At 39.8% G+C, this 21758-nt stretch overlaps 1 protein-coding gene across 2 annotated transcripts in view; it reads right to left on the reverse strand.

The window, feature by feature from the left end:
• The window catches only part of stt3b (STT3 oligosaccharyltransferase complex catalytic subunit B), a 108480-nt gene that overhangs the window by 27120 nt on the left and 59602 nt on the right, over positions 1-21758 (reverse strand). For both annotated transcript variants that reach the window (XM_030148244.1, XM_030148245.1), the window contains exons 4-6: positions 14868-14933; positions 8312-8411; positions 3628-3726 (exon numbers count right to left, since the gene is read on the reverse strand). In XM_030148244.1, coding sequence (XP_030004104.1) covers positions 3628-3726; positions 8312-8411; positions 14868-14933 — 265 coding nt within the window. The remainder of the gene's footprint in view (positions 1-3627; positions 3727-8311; positions 8412-14867; positions 14934-21758) is intronic.

Here is a 21758-nt window from a genome sequence, read left to right on the forward strand (position 1 = left end):
GCATGAAATCACCCTGCTCCTCTGCTTGCCCACCACCACCCGCAGCAGGTTTCACCCATTTCCAAGGTTATGGCCCTGCCTGTCTTGGGGAAAGCCGGTATGGCGCTAACATGCTTGTCACTCTGTGCCACAGTTCGTGCCTGCCTTGGGGGCTAACATCTCAACGGTACCGACAGGTTCGTGGCTCTCTCACTCTCTTCCAAACTCCCACTGTGCTCCCTGAATGCTACCACCAGATGTTCAGAGCAGCTGCTACCCTGGCGACATAAAACCACACTCGTGCTTTGAGAGACAGAGGGAGTAGAAAACCGCCAACGGAGACAGGCAGAGATGATTTTAGTGGCACTATCGTTCAGAACCTTATGCAATGTTTGTGTTGTAGACATCCAGAAAACAGGGAAATTCTTTGCTCACCTGCTACGGTGCTAAGAGAAATCTCATAAAGGTGTGGCTAAGCCTTCTTAAATATGCCAACGACTCTAGTTCCAATCTGGATGTAAATGAACACGAGGATCAGACACATGAATGCGCACCCATCCGTGCTGTCAGGCAGCAGATGGGCCCAGTCTTGAGAGGCGAAACTGAACAAGGTTTGATAAACACAAGCCAAAAATGAAAAGTACTTAAAGTGCTAAAACCCATATAGCTGCTTACTTATTTCTATTTTGTAAATATTCTTAAAGGGCTTGTGTTCTTGTACAGACAGAGCATGACTAACACTGCCAGAGCAAGGGGATTCAAGCCCCGCTGCAGTCGACCAGTCTTTAAGTGTGTGTATCCAAACTGCTGTAAGGTGATTTAGATAACAAGCTAGTAGCTTATGTAAAGTCATACCTTTAATCCATAAACTGCAAAGGAGAGCCTGAACCTTCCCCCTGTGTTTTGAGGCATAAATTTGCTGGCTGTGCTTAAGTGATCTGAGCAGGTTGAGAACTGAAATAAAAGTCCTGACCTACAATCTCCACTTTCTATTTAAATGCATTTGTATACATGAAGAGACAGCCAGTTTATTTATGTTCCTTGAAGAAATTGTTGTATTTAATAGAGATAAATATCACTGCGATGCAATTTTGTCAGAATTCAAGATACACAACAAAAGTCTGTAATACTGGACTTCTTTTATTCTTGTTAGTAGCAAACGGGCAGTAAATGTAGCATTGGCCTCACATTGTCAGAACTCTCCATACTTTGATGCAGGAGAAAGGTCTGACTGAACCCTTCTTATTATGGGAAAAGAAAAACACTGATTGGTTCAAATAAATACAAACAACAAATCCTTTTCATGCTTCACTACAACTACTACTACAAGCCTTAGGTATTGTTTGGTGCCAATAAGGTAAAATATGGGAAGGCTGCAAGAATCTGGCTGAAAACATATTCCGTCTGCAGAAGAAGTTTGTCGGGCCAAAAATCACAGCAATCGGGAATAGACGCTAAAGCACTCAAGAAATCTGCAGCTGTATTTTTTGTGTAGCAGCAGGATTGACCTCTTTTTACATTACACAGACACAATCCTCACTAATGCTGGCTCTCTTCCAGCTCAAACTAACTTTAAGCTCCCAGCATTCAACGAGCTGTTTGGTTCACTTTTTGTTTACATTTAACATATGTTTTAGATGCAGACAAAATAAAATTGTATATTGGGTACAAACACACAATCAAAGACACTGAATCTGCCAACAGAGTTTTTATCCAAACATCACAGCTTTTTAAATGATGACAGGCTGCCCTTTACGACTCACTCAACAACTGTTTTTATTTATTTATTTTTTTTGAGGGGGGGGGGGGGTGAATTCAATATTACTGCCACATTTCTATGTAGACTATGGTAGACAAGTGTATATGCACTGGACACTTTAAAAGTTGTTTTATGTGTATGTTAGATGTCCTGCCTTGTTCAGTCATTGGCTAAACTGTCAAATGCTTAAAAAAGGGGATTTCAGTTTCTTGGTCCCACTGCTTGGACTCAATCACAAAATGTCCTAAATTACCACTTCCCTTGTCAGTGGTCAGAATGTTAAGGCTGATTGGTGTGTTAGCCACTGCCATCAGTGAAATTACATTTATATGCTCATATTGAATATTGACTGATGTGCAGATATTGCCTTGGGTGGAATATTGGTCCATCCCTAATTCAAAGTAATTTCATGAGACTTGGGAGACAGGTACATCTGACTGTAGATGTTTGGCATGATTTAATTCCATACTGATGACTCATGGCAAAACTTCTTGATTATATTTGATTTCTTATGGCTATGATCTAGTTTTAATGTTATGAAACTTGTATAATATTGCACATATGTACAGTATCCATGTATGCCTAACTATACAGGGTGGGGAAGCAAAATTTACAATGAACATTTAGTTGTTTTTTCTCAGCAGGCACTACGTCAATTGTTTTGAAACCAAACATATATTGATGTCATAATCATACCTAACACTATTATCCATACCTTTTCAGAAACTTTTGCCCATATGAGTAATCAGGAAAGCAAACGTCAAAGAGTGTGTGATTTGCTGAATGCACTTGTCACACCAAAGGAGATTTAAAAAATAGTTGGAGTGTCCATAAAGACTGTTTATAATGGAAAGAAGAGAATGACTATGAGCAAAACTATTACGAGAAAGTCTGGAAGATACTATTAAAGAAGAATGGGAGAAGTTGTCACCCCAATATTTCAGGAACACTTGCGCAAGTTTCAGGAAGCGTGTGAAGGCAGTTATTGAGAAAGGAGGACACATAGAATAAAAACATTTTCTGTTATGTAAATTTTCTTGTGTCAAATAAATTCTCATGACTTTCAATAAACTAATTGGTCATACACTGTCTTTCAATCCCTGCCTCAAAATATTGTAAATTTTGCTTCCCCACCCTGTAGCTCAGGGCTCCACAATTTTGGCCAAACATAAAATCCAGATTTCTTCCTCTAAAAACTCGATTTTGTGTGTGTGATGAAGTTTGAGGGGCTGAAATAAGTTGGTTGTGCTGCTGTCTGTGACTGATACTGCCTTCAGGCTGAGTTTGCAGCGAGAAATGTTTGGTCTTCATTGGAAACTTCGAAGCCGTACCAATTCCACACAACCGACTTGCTCTAGCTATTTTTAGCCACAAACTTCTCACTCTCCTTAGCAAACAGCATTTTTGTACTGGTGTGTGGAGACCAAAAACTGTGGAGACCACTCTCACAGTTAGGAGGAGGGGCCTACCGTAGCCTGGAGGAGGAGCCTACGGTAGCCCAGAGGTGCGCAGACCAGTGACACAAGAGATGAAATTCGATTTGACGATAACTCTTTTTTACACGTCGTCCTAATTAAATAATCCCATTTTGATTTAAAACTGATTAATCGTGCAGCCCTACTATACCTCTACTTGAAACCAAGTTGCTCTTCATCCGTCATTGATGAAGAGCAACAACAGGCTCAGATGAAGGCCTCAGGTACAGCAAATACAACTGTGTAACATCAAATTTCATATAAGACAAGGTTTGACTATGTTCCAACTTGGAAACGAGTGAGTCATAGAAATGGTCAATTCAATAACTAACTGAATTTCTTGAGGACATTTTAGAACAGTTTTTTTTTTTCTCCCAAGAAGAATGCAATGGGAAGGCAGAGCTAGTCTCTTACCGGCTGCAGCCATGTGCTCGCTGGTCCTGATTGGCTGGAAGCCGACGAAGGGGATCTGCATCGATAATACCAGGCCCACGATGTAGAAAGTACTGTAAGCTGTGAAGAGACAAGAGAACGAAGCAGAGAGAGATTAGACCAGATAAGAAATCAAACAATCCAGGTAAATTATTTTACGTCTATTGTGCAGCACCATGCCAGTTTGAGTCCCACTCAGGGAAATCAAGTTCAATAGAGGTATTTAAAGTCTATTGATTTTCACTGCTGCACCTCAGAGGAAGTAAATACAAAATACCTAATCTAATGTCATTTACTGAGAAAATGGGAGCTGGCTCGGCTCTGTGTGGTGGGGAGGCCTAGAGTGAGACGATGGTGCTGAGAACAGTACAACTCCCACCTTTGTAGCTGGGGGGGGAGCGATTCGCAGACGCACCAGCTTAATTAAGATTTCATACTCTTCCTGAAGAGTGTGCCTCATTTTTGAAGTAGTTGCGACTGCCCTCAGCAATCTCTTTCACACACATCTGCTATTGACTCAAGACAGAGGGAGATGAATTGCAAGGGAACACAGACTGCAAGGTATTTTATTAAACTACTTTCTTTTCCTTTGCATTTGTTCCCTCACAGTGACTGAGAGACACTGGGTTCAGGAAAGAAAAGCTGCAGGATTTTCAAAGTCGAATGAGTAGCTAATTTTTCCGGACTTCTATTTTTATTGGACTCGGAGGTGGGAGGTTATCCTTGCCAGTTTGTGGTTTTTATTTTCTATATGTAACTCCTCTATGTTGGATCTTCTCATATTTTCCCCTCTCTTCCATGCAGTACTACAAGAATGACAAAAAACGACACTTATCACTCCAGTGAGACCTGAACCCAGCACTTCTATGTAACCTTTGATGTTATAGCTCAGCACCAAAGTTGGAACACATCAGGGCTTCCCGAAGTTGAAGAAAAAAAATGTTTTATAGTAACTAGTCCACCGCTGAGCACAGTCAGTAGAGAAGTCAGCTACATTAGACAGGGCAAGGATGTCATTTAGAACAGAGGATGTGCAACAGGAGGATCCACTGAACAGCCATAACATTCCAATCACTGACAGGAGAATTGGTAATGATATTGACTCTTTAATTTCAATGGTATGTTTCACTAGGGTGGATATATTAGACAGCAAATGAACATTTAGTTCTCGAAGCTGATGTGTGGGAAGCAGCAGCACAAGCAAAGTAAGAAACTGACTTTGACCAGGTCCATATTGTAATGGTGGTGACTGGGTCCAAGCATCTAGACAACTGTAGGTCTTGCTGGGTGTTCCTGGTCTGCAGTGGTTATTACCAACCAAAAGTGGGCTAAGGAAGGACATTCCAATCTAAGACCAGCTGAGCATCTGTGGGAGGTGTTGGACTTATAAATCCAATCTATGGAGGTCCACCTCTCTACTTCCAAGAATTCAGGGATCTGCTACTAATGGTGCATTCCAAAGGGCTGGGAGGTGGGAAGTTTCTGACATCCAACTAGGGAAAATGCATTGCAATGCCCGTCAAAGCTGGAGGTCCAAGTTGCAAAGTGGGGTCAGATCAAACTATCCCGACCTCACCGTGAACTATGTGACGTCAACACAACAATGAAAAAAAAACTTCACAATGTATAATTAGCTTATCTGTTGTTTCACCTCGTCCATCTCATTTGTGTATATGAGAACACTGTACTGTTGACAGTCAAAATGCTTCTTCAGTAAGAAAGCAAATAGGAGCTTAGATCTGCGGTCCTCCATATTTGTTGCTTATGTTCAACATGGATTGTCTGGAACGCTTTGAGATGGGATGTAGTTAACTTCAGGTGGGATACATTCCACCTCCCAGCACTTTGGAGCGCACCATAATATCTTGGTCCAGATACCACAGCACACCTTCAGAGGTCTGATGGAGTCTAGGCCTCGGGTCAGAACTATTTTGTGGGAAAAGAGGAACCTACATAATACTGGACTCACATGGTAAAACGTTCTCCCACCTTCGCCCATAGGTAGCTGGGAAAGGCTCCAGCACCACCGCAACACTCTCAAGGACAAAGAGGATTAGAAGATGGATGAATAATAACGTTCTGCTTCCATAAATGCTCTAATGGTTGAGATCTTTAATTAGATTGGTTGTTGTTCTTTAGCTACTTTTGGTAGGTATGAACAACAAGATCTGGAGATGCTCTGACCCAGTGATTTCAAAATTTCTCTCCTGTCAAAGTTGCTCAGATCCCTACTCTTGCCAATGTTGCTGTTTCTGACACCTCAGCTTTGAGGTCTAAATGTTCACTTGCTGCCTAATACGGTATCTCCCACCCCCTGACAGGTCCCATTGTAACGACATAATCAAAATTAATACCACTTTGCCTGTCAGTGGTCATAATGTTATGGCTGATGGGTATATATGTATCATGTGGTTCATATCATGCTCTGTTGTACATCACTCTTTATGGCTATAGTGTTCATAATTTAGATCATGTTTTGTGTTCTTCCGTGCAGCACGTACTGTGTGAGGACAACGCACATAAGCATGAAAGAGAGAAAGTGACAGAATGAGGAAATTACAGATTCAGATTAGGATTCACCTGTCAGAAATTCAATGGCTCATATCCTCAGTTTTCTACATTACTGCTCACAGCAAAAATCTAAGCTAGTGGTTAAATGAGCTATTTATTATTCAGAAAATGTACAGAAAATGCAGTGTACCCTGGTATGTATAGTATGTGGATATGAAATCCTTTGCATTACGCTGCACTACATCTTGTCATCCTAGTCAATTTTTGTATTTTTCACCAATGATGTTAACCCTTAAGGCTGTTTTTGAGTACTTTTGATTTTGCCTTTATATACTACATAAAGAAAAGCTTATTATACCCATGTTTGGTATGTTTTTTTTCAGCACAGCTTCATCTATCTCATCTGCCTATTATTTTTTCACTTTAACCTACTATATCAACACAAAAGTCCAAAAAACACGCAAAAAATAGAAAATCAGATTTGAAAAATTTATATAATTCATTGCATAAATAACACAAAGATGCTTAACGAACCTTTTCAAAGACTTTAAAAGTGAATATTGGTTCCAAATATTAGGTATATAAAATCAAAATTGTAATAAATTAAAACTATACTCAAATATTTGACATAAAAGTATATCTTTACATTGGCGTTTTCTCACCTCCACCACCCCACCCCTGGTCCTCCCAGTTTTCACACCCAGTTAAAGTCGGGGTCACTCTCACCCTTACCTGCTATGCTAATGCAGACTGTGGATTAGAATCCGCACATTCGGCCAGTTTTTTCCAGACAAAAAATGACGAAGATATGGTCAGAAATATAACACTTGCTGTATATCACTATAATAACGCTATATCGCTTGTTTGCTCTGGTTTTAAAACTTTCATATCTCCGGTTGTATTTGCTCTATCAACATCAAATAAAAAGTGGGAGAGTGTTTCAAGTCCGCACTTTCGAATGCAAGTATCCCCAGTGGTCGATGTGACCGACTTCCGACGCTCCAATGTGTTGAAAATGTCATGTGATTCAGTCACGGAGCCGTGACCGTGGAACCCTAAGGGTTAATTAAAGACAAGAATCAGGTTACAGATGTGCAAGGTTCCTCATGTGGTGTTTCTCTAAGTATCATGACAGTGTTTTATAAAAACTTTAAAAATGTGATGTCGTTGTCAAAACCAGAGTTGACTCAGGCATGTCATGATTTCAACGATGATTCATATTACTGATGTTTACTGACAGTCCTACAAAAACACATATCTCTATCTTTCTATTAGAACCCCCAAGGTACATGAAGTTGCTGTGTGATGCACTGTTTGGAGACATCCTTGAGGGACAAAAAAACTTTCACTTCATCTAACAGCTGTTCCCTGTCAAGTAGAATTTCCCTGCTGAAGAACGGTTTGAGAGTGCTTTGACCTACCTCTGCTATCTCCACTGTGAAGAGGCCGTCATTTATTTTCAAAGCTCTCAAAAGACTGTGCTTTACAGTTACAGTGAGTGCAACATATAATCATGTGCAAATGATACTTGACATGGTATCATTTATCTTGACCACAACATGAGTGCCTGCTGCAAAGCCCATGACTAAGCTGACAGTAGGTGTGTATGGTGGAGGGTCTGAAGGATTGGGTTCTGACAGATAATGTGCTGAAGCTGCCATGTTTTCATGTGAAACTGGGATGTTATGTGAAATAATAAGACTATTCTCCTCACTAGCCCTCTGCCTCTGCTGTTCACAAAAAAAAAAAATTATAATAATAAAAAATAAATAAAAATAAATAAAGAAAGAAAGAAAGAAAGAAAGAAAGAGGATCAGGTAGCAGGTGGCTGCATTTACTGTTAAGTGGTGCGTGGGTGTGTGGTGGATGTCTGTACCACCGATGATGAAATGCATACGGTTGTGAGAGATGAGAACAGGCATTATTGGGCATTTGAGCTTGTTTAAGGTCAAACGCTAGGGCGACGATGTGGGGAGATACCTGGGAAGTAGAAGAGTTTTGTCTGTTGTTGCTGCTTTCGGCTAATGTTATTATTCTAATGAGAGGGAATTTGTGGAGGGAAAAAAAAAATTGTCAGTTTCCATTTCAGTTCTGTGGGGGTGTTTAAAAGTTACACTAAAAGTTGCTTGTGCTTTTGTGTGTGTGTGCGGCTTACCGATGTAGACTCTCCTGCTGTAGCGTTGCATCAGCAGCAGCACAAACACATGCAGCGGAATCAGGTTGATAATGAAAACATAGCCTCCCCATGCTGACACCTGGGAACACAGATAACACATAGACATGTCAGTCAAGCCTTATGGGGACAAACCTTCTTCTTCTTTTCCAAACAACTGAAACTGTTCAGCAGATTAGTCATCACTTAGTTTATCTGATTCCAAAAAAAAAAAAAAAAAAAAAAAAGCTGCGCTGCTGAGTTGAGGTTTTCCTGTTTAAGTGCTACAAATGAGCTGAGCAGGGAGGATGTCAGATTGGCATCTAATCTAGTTGTGATGCCGCTGTTTCATGGAAAATGCAACTGAACCTGCAGGATTTAAAGTCTGGCACAATGGTGCTTTCCTCTGCAAACATAACTTGGCTTGTGAATTAAGTGCCATAAATCCCCACTCCCACAGCGGTCAACCGCTGTGTTCCATTCTTCTGCACGGGCCACAGTGAATGTATTTTCTTAAATAAAGCTACAGTCCTTCTCATTTTGCCCATTTGACTTCAAAATTGAACCGCTTGTATTAAAAAATGGACTTATAAAAGATAATACAGATAAAGTAAAAACAAAAACACTTGCGCTATGGGTTTAACGATCGTAAAATCCATTGTCATTCATAGTTTGGACTGAACTGTGTGTGAACTGATCCACACATGAGCAGCTCTTTTCACATGCCTGCACTCTGCACTTAAATCCCCTTTCACACCTTGAACAAAATCCTGTTAGACTGATGTAAAACCATTTTAATGAATTAAATATAAGCTGCCATAAAAAAACTGTATATTAGAATCTATAAAAACTAGGCAATCATACTTTACGTGTTAGATGTAAAATAGGAGACGCACCAATAACTTTAAAGGCGCCACTAAAATTATACCTCAACCATTTAGAGGTCCTCTTTAGTACTGCAGTGGTACATGTAGGGGCTATTAAGTGACTCCACAAAAACATCACTGACACGTTTTCAATTGTGTGTACTTGACTACTGCAAAGGGCAAATGGAAACCATGAGAGCACTAGACCGAGAGGCAGCATGAGCAAAAGAATACAGGAAAAGCCCAAGTGTTCAGAGAGAGGCTGGAGAGGAAGAGAGAAAAGAGTTGTAAAACGTTCCAGAAATAGGCAGAGACAACACAGTGAATCAAACAGGAAAAGGGAATGCATAGCAGCAATCCTTTATTCACAACAGCTTGTCAGAGACACCTGCTAAGTACGTTGAAAAGAGCAGTCATTTCATTTGTGTAATCACAGGAAAGGGGGCACATCATGTATAACAGATAAAAACATGAATATGCTGCATTAAAGAGTGAAAGGAAAAACTAGCAATACAGAGAGCGCTGCGCTGAATAGTTAGGTGCAATTATCTTCTGGCAGTTTGCATCTGTTCTCTCACATGGTGACAGCCAATTAGTGGCATGTGAACCATGACTTGAATGACAACCAGAAACTTCAACTTCAAGTTTTTTTCAGTGTTGACACAAGGGCAGCTGATGAGCTCTGTGTTGCTGACGGTCTGGAAACAACAGGCAGTGACAAATTAAAGGAAAATCCAATATTAAGTGGCTAAGGTGCTGTCAGAGCAGCTTCAATGTGCCTTGGCATTGATTCAATAATTCTCTAGAGCTCTACAGGATGGATGGGACCAGGGCTCGGTACCAAAAACCAGTGCCAATTTTACATGAACGATATCTACAACACAGATTCTAGTGCCTCACTTTGTGCCACTTAAATAGGATGTACAACAAATGTCTAATTGAAAAGGACTGTGTGTATAGGGGAAACAACACATAGTACACTTCATAGCAGAAAGTCTGGGTTAAGGAACGACTTTGTGGTGCATTCAGGTGCACCTTTTTGACATAAAATTTGTTTGACCCCCTGACTCAGAATGAACCCACCAGACCCCTCAGGTCATCTGGATCCGGTCTGTTGTCAGATCCCAGAGTCAGAACCAGACATGGAGAAACTGCGTTCAGCTTCTATGCTCCACATGTCTGGAACAAACTTCCAGAAAGCCTCAGATCAGCTGAAACACTCACCTGTTCTCAGCTGCATTTGAATAGAATTTTTATTCTTTGAAGCTTTAAGTTTTTATTTGTTTTATCTGTTTATCTGTTTTATCTATTTATCTGATTTTGTTTTGTTTTTTTTGTTTGTTTTTCTCATGCTTATACGTTTTATTGCTTCTGCTGTAATGCTTTTAATTTTTTATATAAAGCACTTTGAATTGTCTTGTACATGAAATGTGCTATATAAATAAACCTGCCTTGCCTTGTAACAGGAAAGCTTATATTTTTTTCTTATTTTCCTAAAATCAAATACATAGGCTTCCACCAGTTATTTCTTTTTCCAATCACCAAGTTGTTTTTAATACTTAGATAATAACATCATAGCAGAATATCCTATTATCAGCAAACTCCATAATAGTGTATTCTTGCATATCTTGATCATTTTCAAGTTATTTTACTGCTATACTTTTTTTAACATCTCTTAATAGTTCCCTGGTTTGGTGGGTCAAAAGTGTTGGTTTAGGCGACATACTGGCACATGTACCATTTGAACAGAATAATTTCAGGAGCATTCGTACACAGAGAGAAAAAAAACCCACAATACCAACCCTTTAATGTAAAACCATTCTTACACACGATACGTCTTCATTTGGTGCTTTGATGATGGTGGTGATGGAGGGTTCTGACACGCGAGTCTACAGTCACCCAAAGGTGTTCAACTGGATTTAATTCAGGTGAGTGTAAAAGCCATATGTCTGTTTTTTTAATGATAACATCAGCCTGCCCAGAAACTACAGGTGGAAATTAGCACTAGTGCTATGACCTGGCACACTACATCTCTCCTTTTTAAGGTTAATATATATTGTGCAGTGTCCCTGTCTAAATAAAAAAATAAAATGAAAAAATAATTTTAAACTTAAACCATTCATTTTCTCATCATCATCCTGGAAGATCTCACCCGTCCAGGTTTGTCCATAAATTTGTCACTCATTTATATGTGACTCAACACAAAAAACAAGAAGAGAGCTTGATCAGATAAATTCAGCTTTTTTTGAGCCAGACTAACTTCTGACATTTTCACAAAAACAAATAATGTGTAAAATAACAGGAAGTCAAGGAAACGAGCACAGAGAGGGCATTTAATCTAAATTCCCTCAACTGCATTTGGCTAAAAGCTACTGCAATCTACGTAATAACACTTAAATGTACTAAATACACTGAATTTTCAACAAAGAAGAACTCAAACCAGCTCTTTAACACAGACACTGAGGAGGGAGCAGTGCAACAGCCTACAAAAAACATGTCAGGAAAGGTGGCAAAACCCATGTCAGTGCCAACAAGATGAGAAACCAAGCTATGTGTTAATTTACAGAATCCATGCCTGCCACAGCAGAGCTTCTTCAGGTAAACCTCATTTAAAAAGCCGTTCTAAATTATTGATCTCACCGAGATATCACTGAGGTGCATTATTGACTCAAAGTAAAAGTCAACATTCTCTTTAAGGTTTGTTTTTCGTTTCTAGTGAACAGCTAATGTGTGGGAGGTGAAATGCACAGCATGTTGGAAAAAAGATGGCGTTTGTGGCATTCAGTAATGCAAAATGCTTATTAGATCAAACACTGAATGAAATTATGTTTAATAACTGTAATGTCTGTAAAATAGGCTAAGTTTTCTATGGGGGAATAACGATTTAGTCTGAATGATCGTGTCATGTTTCTTTGCTTTTGCTACAAAACAAGGATCACACCTGTATTTTCCAGTTTGACAGGGCAAGACTGGATGCATGTGTGAGGAAATATCACATACGGTGACTTCTCTATGATGGGTTGAAAGGTGTTATCAAGGTATTTCTACCGTCCAACACATATTTACCTCCTGAGTCTTAGTATAGATGACCAGCAGAGACATCAAACAACGGGAGGAAAAAGGAGGGAGTGTGTGGGACAAACCAGAGTGTTGTGTGTTCAGATTTGTGTGTGGGTGTGTGTATGTGGACACAAACAAGCTCCATTTGAAATTATGGTTCTAACAGCTAACCTTATGACCGAGCCACAGGCTAACAGCTAAGGGCAGGAGGAAAATGTTTGGACCAAAGTCTTTTAGCCGTTATCACTTTCTGCATTTCATACTGAGCTTATCTGATGACCATGGGGCACTCTGAAGAGGATATAGAGAACACAGCATGGAACAGGGAGAACAGAATGTGGATGTGTGTACACATGTGTTCAACATTTATAGACTATGTTATATACAGCACAATTCCTCTATTTTTTTCCGTGTGCTTTGAAATTCTGCCCTAACACCAGTCAGTCATGAGATTCCAGTTCATTTAAACAGCATGCACTCAGTTTAAGCAGGTCCGTATGTTGGTTAATGTGAATACATGCTACTGACTATATTAAATAAACAAAAACAAACAATTTTTTAAGGACCAGAAGGGACCACAGTTGGAGGCCAAGATGAAAAAGGGGAAGAGCAAAGGGTTGAAACAAGCCAGCACTAATTTACTGAAAACCCTGACCACACTGCACCCAAGCAATTTCAGCTCCATACAAACACATAGTTATGTACAGAACAGTACATAACACAAATAACAACTACATCAGCTTTATATAATGTATATAAAAGGTGAATGCTGCAACGTTATGTCATGCTGTTGTGTAAAGATTAAGCCAAAATGTCAAGATTGTTGCTTGTATGATGTAATACGGACTCACAGTGACTCATTATTACAGCTGTCATTGCATATTTTCATATGATCAAATCACTTAATGAAAACAAATTGATTGTAAAAATCATAATTCGTTCATGCCCATTAACCAACATCAGAATGAAGGACATTGGTACAGTTCATTAGCCCTGGAATCTTATTAAGATAGAAATAAGTTACAAAAATGCCACCAGTGCACTTTTTAGAGGACTGAAAGAAAACGAGTGAGACATGGTGACTCCTTTTGTTTTTTTCTTTCTGAATGGGAGTCAACTGCAGGCGAGACTGCGCTTGTGTGACTGCCGGTTGCAGTTTCACACTGTTCACAATAAACCTGCCAAGTGACGCGTTCACCTGCAGTGCAGTGTTGAGCTTATAGCATTTAATCAATACTTCATTAGGGAAAAGGAGCTTCTTTTGACATGGCCCTATCATACAGGCTTTCCCACAGCGGGGTTAGGAGAGGCTTTAGGGAGAAGAGTGAGCCAGAGATTTGGGAATGAGTACGGAGGCGGTGCAGCTGATCCATGCATCTGCTTTGGCTGTCCTCCCCTCGCTCCACCCTCCCGGCTCTACCCTCGCCCCTGGGGTGATGAAAGGAGGACGTTGCACAGCTACTAGGCCCCTGTGGCTTATGTCCATCAGTGGGTCCTGCAGAGCTGATTCTGCTCCTAATCTTGCCCTTCTGTGTCCTCCCTCTCCTCTGATTATGCTGATATCCAGCCAGGGATCTCTCGCTTTTCTACTCCATATCTGCCTTACTAGTGTCACATTCGATTGAGCCTCATGGGGGGGGGGGTGGCTTTGGCTGTATCCTGATTAAAATGACAGCTAAACGTGATGAGGTGAAAAAAAAAAGTAAGGTGCTGGGTCAGCGCGTACAGCAGTGAGGAACAATACGAGTAGACCGTGGGGATGCTTGGCTTGTTGGTAGTGCTGATGGAGACGTACAAGGCTAGTTTGTTGCTCGCTGCTAGAAAACTCATCTGCAACAGTGGGTGGGCTGCAGATACAGTACAGAGGAAAATCACATCACTGAGGAGACAGAGTGTGAAAGAGAGAAGGAGGTAATAAGGACAAAGAAGGAAAGCAACTCAGTGTTCCCATTGCTCCTGCTGAAAACAGGAGTGTGGCAAGAGAGACCGACAGGAAGTTACACATCACAATATATTTTCTCACCTGTCGTATCATTCTCTATTTCTCCGTCTCCTTTTCTCTTTCTTATCTTACCCTCTCTCCACCCCTCTCTCCCTATTCCATTGTCTCTCCCCATCTTCTATTCTATTCATCCTTCCATCACTCCCCACTCTCCAATCCGCTCTGGCCCTGTGTGATCGATGAAGCAGGATTTCAGTAATCTGTTTCATTTGACATCTGTCTCCGTGCCGGCCACAGAGATTTAGCCTGGAATGAGCAAGAAGCTGGAGATTTTCAGAGTTGCTCATGCTCTCACACACATGCGAACAATCTGTCGCCGAGGCAGCTCGCCTGGATCATCTTTTTATCTTGTTTTTCTCATCAACCCCCTGATGAGTCATGTCCAAATACACAAATAATGCAGAAAATGCAGGCCACGCTGCCCCGCCCCTTTTTCCATGTCAGCGGTGAACAAATGACAGTGGCTCAATCAGTAACATCTCTGAAGAACAGCTGATCATTGAGAATCGATCCTGTTCTGGAATAGCTCCAAATACAAGTGCGCTTTTCAATTGCTGAAAACAAATCAGTCTAAGTCAGACTATGGTGAGTATGCACTGAGAGTGTTTGTGTAAATGTGATTTTTGCTTACCATGTAGAAATAGGAGAGACAACAGCCGATGGTCCAGAACACTGAACCCGTCTTCACTGACTTCACCTAAGAGAAAGGAGGAGAAACAAAAGAGCGCAGAATGATGCAAGAGTCACAGTGGTATTCTGGTGATACATACAAATGCGCTTACATTAAATAAGACATGCAGACCCCCAGGCAAGTTTCAGGTATGGCACAAACTACAGGACAAGCTGCAAAGGTTGTGTCTATGGTGCTCTAAAGCAATAACAGTAGAAGAGACCACCACCATCTTGAAAAAGCAAGTGTGCCCATTTTTAGACAGATTTCACCATTTTGTGACATTATTCACAGATCAGTGGTAAAAGATGGGGAAATAAGGGCAGAGTCCAAAAAAGGTCACCATGGACTGGACTTAAGCCAGTGACCGTCAGCACTCACAGGACCTTCCAAGTACACACATTTAACTCACACACACACACACACACACACACACAACTTTAAAACACACACAGATAATGCTGTTTGTAAATCCAACAGCTGAAAGACCTTGTTCATGCTAGCATTTAGACTAAGGCTGTCAAACTTATTATATAATCCCCTGATCCCAATTATTTGAGCAAATTGCAATTATTTTTGCATAATCATGATAATTGCTTCCATTCAGCTGTATTAAAAAAGAAATCTAACAAATGTCATATTTCCATCTCTATTCGCACATGATTCCACAGTTTGAGCTTTGACTGGGGCTCTTTTAATAACATCCCATGTGCCCCCTTCATCTGATACGGTTTAATGGCACCTGAGTGGTTTATCTCAAGGCTCATCTCGAGGCATTTAACCTCTAATATCCAACTGACCTTGTTTTGAGGAGCATCTACCGGCACCAGCATCGGCGGTGTCATGTAATAGGCAAAAAATGCTGTTTTTCTTCATAAATATTAAACGCTGATGGCTACTTGTTTAATAATTGTGTATGTGTGATGTTCTTTTTTCAATTATTGTACTTAATCTTCAATATTTGCAAAAAAAAAAAAAACAAGACAAATCATTCATCTCAATTACTTGCAAGACAATATGTGGTCATGACAGTCCAAGCAATAACAATTAGTCAATCACCTTACAGTCCATTAAGAGACAATTAATCTGCAACTATTCAGTTCATTACTTCGGTAAATTCCATGCAAAAAATGATTGGCAGCTTCTTAAACATCCATCTTTGATGCTATGGCTTGTCATATCTGATAGATGTCAGACTGATAGTTGATTTTAATATATAGCCAACTTTTATGTAACATTTGCAAAAGACAAAACAATTAATGAACTGAAATTAATTACAATTAGACAGAATAACAGACTAGGAAAATAATCATTTTTTAATTACTTCAATAATACAGCTCTTATAAATGATGAACTCCAATAACAATGCTTGGAGGTAGCCTCCACGGTCTTTTAATTTGGGATTTTATGGTTTCTAGTTAAAACTGACTGGACCGACCTGAATCAATAATTAGATTGAATTAGTGATCAAAGTGGTGATGCCTCATCCAGCACACACAATGACAAACACACACATACGCACACATCAAACACTAATCATTTAATCAGCTGAACATCAACATGTATTCATATACATATGCAAAACTATGTAAACCTTATTTGTCCTGTATGTGTTGAACCTAATCTCAATGTACTTTATTGGAAGATACATTTTTGGGCTTTATGAATCTGTTCAGACTAACCAGAATCAGTTGGACTGAAATATCTCACAATCTCAACTGATTTTAATTCATACACAAGGTCTATTTGTCAGGGGGATTGTCCAGTTCATGTCCTTAAAAATAATAAATTAAAGTGCTGTCAAAACTTTAAATGGCCTGTTGACCAGGGTAATTTTCACAGACAATATTGCACATATCCAGTGCATTCATCTAATACTTTAGGTGTAGTCTGCATTAACTTGCAGAGTTTGTGCAACGTGTTGTTTTGCTGCTGCTGAAGAATAATGATGAAGAATTACCATAAGTCCATCAGTTGCTAGTCTGGCTTCTGAACTCTGATGTGCAGTGAGTCTGATTTACACAAATACTTACAAGTTATGCTAGTGTGAAAATGTTTTTGAATTATTATAAAAAAAGACTGGCATGACAAATTAGGCTGCCACAATCTAAGCAATTAAAAGAAACTCAAGGATAAGGATCAGTATGGATATTTACAGGTAAAACATTTTTTTGACAGAGAGATTAAAAGTAACTTATCAGAGGGCAGTGAACTGATCAAGGTCTTTACAGGAGCTTACAAACACACACCCACTAAGACTGTGTCTAAATTATATCAGGGTCTACAAAAATGTAATGGTGTGAATTCATATTATGTTAAATCGAAATGGGAATCTGAACTGAATATTACCCTGTCTGAAAGTGAGTGGCATTCTATGTGCAAAACACAGCTAACATCCACCAGCTCTAAAGGTTGGCGAGAATTTGGCTGGAAAAACCTCATTCGCTTCTTTATTACACCAAATATTAAAAGCAAACAACTGGGAAAACAGCAGCAATGTTGGAGAGGATGTGGACACATGAATGCCAATCACTCGCATATCTTCTGGACATGTGTAAAAATGCAAATGTTTTGGAACCATGTTTTTCAGACAATAGAGAATATTTTAAATTATAAAATTCCAATGGACCCTCAGACTATCTACCTTGGTCTAATACCTGATGACATAATTAAAAGAGAAGACATTTACTTATATAAAATTTTAATTCTTGCCTGTAAAAAGGTAATCACAAGGAACTGGTTAAAAAGTGACCCTCTACGACTACAACAATGGCTGGACATTATAGAGGAAATATACTCCATGGAAAAATTAACATTTCAACTGAGGATTAAGATGGGAACTTTCAAGCGAAGATGGGAGAAATGGATCATATTCAAGGACAGAAATTCTTGATATCAGATTGAGTATGGAAAAACTGTCGAATGTATAAGGAACAACATCCCCCTTGTTTTATTGTGTGGGTCGTCCCCCCCCCCCCCTTTTTTTTTTTTTTTCTTTTTTTTTTTTTTTTTGTTATTAAGTGTTGTTATGCACTGTAAAAGTGTTTCAAAACATTAAAATAAAGAGTATTAAAAAAAAAAAAAAAAAGAAACTCTGCAGCTGTATGTGAAAAATTGTGAACTTTTGTCTACTTCAGCTATATATTGTCAAGACTGTAAATTAAGTTAGCGCAAAATGATGCAAATATGCAGTTTCTGGTCACATAATAACAAAAACATATTACCAGGATATCTGCAAGTTTGAGTAAGCCAAATATAGGACTTTAAAACAGTTTTTCAAGGAGTCTTTGGTCAAATTTAAGCCCTTACATTAACATAAATAACAGTGCAATAGGCCTCATAGTTATTGTCTAGAACCAGTCAAAACCAAGTTGCAATCCAGCTAACATTACTAACATTACTGCCATTTCTAAAACACTACTGTTTCTGCTACTGATGTTCAAGCTGATACCCGAGCCCTTCCACTCATGAATAATAGTTGGTGACTTCACTTATCTATATTATAAAAGCCAAGTGGCCTTTCTGCATGCGTGTGTCCACGGATTCACACAAAATCAGGAAAGAGCTGACTGCTGCAGTTTGGCACAATTATGTATTTGTGGTCTAGGAACAGACTAGGGATAACAGTTAGTTGATAGGACCAATATTTTGGGAGATATTGGTAATTTTGGAATACAACAGCTTTACAATCACACTGCTATTCCCAGAACACTTTGGCGGTGACTGATGGACAAATGCGGTACAGCATGCACAAATACACAACAGCATAAAAACTACCACATCTAGAACCCATGGATCCCCACGGGTCAACGCACTAGTTCCCAATAAAATGCCAAACATTAATCACACATTTGATCCAATTTTTTTTTTACACAGATTTCCAGAGCAAATACTGCAGTATCACCTACTGTCTGTGAAATTTTTAAGACCTTTGAGTGCCAGATTTAAAGATTAATTATCAATTTAAAGGAAAATTAAGGCCTTAATTTAGGACAATCAATTTTAAGACTAAGATTTTTTAAACATCTGATTACACACTGCATAAACCTCCAAGGGAACCAGGGGAAATGGTATAGTTTGGTTGTAACTTGCCTACATTTAATAAGGGATGGGAAAACTGTGATTCAGATCGTAGATCATGACTGGATCTACAAAGAAATGGTCATGTGATCTTTATGCCAAAACCCCCAGCTGTATAAATAAGTACTCTGAATTGCCAATTGTCTTCTGATCAATGGCTCCATGTTGAGCCTTTGTTCCCTTTATGTACACAGTAGTAGAAACAAACAAGTGACAGGACTTACACAAGTATACAAGTGGCTGTGTTTTCCTAAGACAGTTTTCCCTTTCAAGCTGGGCCAAAGCGAGCATGCAGCCTGGTGTTGCCCATTCACAGCCATGTATAAGCCATTTTCAACCAGCAGCCCGGTCCTGTCTTGTAGTCGCCACCCCTCAGCTGCCTATGCTTTTGTGACGATACAGAAGTCACACAGTGTGATACAAGGCCGGCTAATTAAATGTGAGCCGCGAAATGGAGTGGAATTACTTCTACAACAAAGCTAGCATGGTGCATGGGGTTAAAGCAAAACAGAGAGGGAGTGCAACTGTATGTGTGAGTGTATTCATGTTATGAGGCGCCAATGTGTTAAAAGGGCAGCTCTCCTGGGTGTGAGAGGATTCAATTATAGATTATGGGAGCATATGTGTGTGTGTTGGGGGGTAAACACAGATTAAGCGGGAAGAGCTGAATGGGTTATTAGTGGGTAAATTGAAGAAGTCGGATAATGAAGATTGGGCTGAGAATTGAGAGAAGGGCTCTGTGCTTTTTTGGCATGTGGGGGAGAGGACACAGATAGAGAGACAAAAGGAAAAATGGAGGGGAGAGAGTAGAAGAAAGGGATGAGCCACAACAAAATACAGGAAGAGAGAGCAAAGTGGGGAGAGCAAGAATGAAAAGGCAAAGAGCAGAACACAGCAAGAACAAAACAATAGAAGAGACAAAAGACGACAAAGACAATTAAAGGGAAAGGAGATGGAAGAAAGACAGGAGTTCAGAAAAAAAATGCTAAGACAAATGTGGGTAAATGAGACTGATAATGGAAAGCAGTGGTGCATGGCCTGGATGATTGTTTTTCAGGGCCCTTGCCAAATAGAATGGCAGACGTGAACGGTCGTACGCGAGTGGAGTGGGTTCTTTTTTTTCTTGATGGCACATCACCCTAAGAGGTGGTGATGACTGCCTGGAGGAACACCTGCCTCCCTTGGAAATATATTGTCCGTGCACACAGAATGACAAGAAACCATTAGAATAATGCAGGCACAAGCAGATGGCCCCAGTACACATTTCCTGGTTTGTCGGAAAAACGGTTGTGCAGTCCGTTCCCGGATTGAATCTTCGAAAGCTGAATGGTGACTGTTGGGTGATCTTCTAAAGACTAAAGACTCATTTGCAGTGCTGAACACATTCATGGTTAGACCAAACTGACGGCTTTTAGTCCGGGCCAGTGGATGTCGGTGTAATAAAAATAATAGAGTGTTTTATAATTATGCATAATGATTATGAATGGTGATTACAAGTAGTGATGGGCCTGATGTGAATACATATAAACACTGGATGAAGGCGAGTGCAGGGTGGTGGCTTTACACAGACCTTTAATACACCACTAATGCCCATATATCCACAGTTACTCATAGAAGTGAATCAGGCTTCAAATCTTTTCTTAAGTCAGATATCATTGAGCGTACTCTTACCATACTTTCTTACAGAAACAATTTTGGAACCCCTAATAATGTACTCTGGTGGGGCAGTAGTAATATATTTTTTCAAATAACAGGAAAACAAGCTAACAGTAAAACAGTGTGGTGTGCTGCAAGCGAGAGACTTATCATTTTCTAATTCAGCTCGTCCAAGTTTTATTTTAGAGCCACAGCTCAGCTGAAATTCACCTCATATTGAGTTCACCCAACTGCAACCCTCTGCTGAGATTGCCATGTTGAATGCAAGCCCAATAATCAGAGTGAATTTTATTTAGCATTGTTCATTAGTTGTGCACAACATCAGGTCTGTGTAAACTGGCAACAAATGAACAGTAAATCAATGCGTCATTTGAGATCAGTTCTGCGATTTATTGCCTTTTTGATGAACTTTTCCTCCAACTAGCAAGTGTAATGGCTTTGACAGATGCAGCTATCTCTTGTGGAAAACTCAAAGGTGAGAATTACAGTGTGTTATTATAGGATTTCAGCATCTCCAGTCTTGGGCTACCTGACATTTCTGCTTTCCCTTTTTTTTTTTTTTTCATTTGAAGGAATGACACTGTTTGATAGTAGAAAAAAAACATTATCTCTTTGATGTCCTTTCTGGCTGCAATACTTCAACTATAAACATAGTCTTATAACCAAGCATGTGTCATTTCTTTCTATAAATAATTGCATGTACAAAACCATACACATTTTCTGAATGTTTGTCTCTCAAATATGTACAGTATATCTGAGGCTACAATCTCCCAGTGTTAGTCTTGGGTGTTTGTTTTCACTCACACACTGCGTCGACTGCAACAGGACATAAACTGTAGACACAACAGGCGCACTCAGCCAGCCACCTGGACACTATACTGTAGGTCAGTGCCAGATCAGTGACAGTGAGCGGGTTCAGAAAAGGGCCACAGATTTGGCCACAAGCTCAATTGAGCCCAGTGACTCATACTACCGAAAAACCACATGTTGAGATCTGTCCATTCGTGATTTGACAAAGTGACATAAACTGGGATGACTGAGTCCTTGGACGGACAAAAGGTCTCCTCCAACCTGGCGGCTACTGTACTGCCAAGCTTGTTAATGCTGTGACAACCA

This window comes from Sphaeramia orbicularis, chromosome 11 (assembly GCF_902148855.1).
Source record: "Sphaeramia orbicularis chromosome 11, fSphaOr1.1, whole genome shotgun sequence".
NCBI lineage: Eukaryota > Metazoa > Chordata > Actinopteri > Kurtiformes > Apogonidae > Sphaeramia > Sphaeramia orbicularis.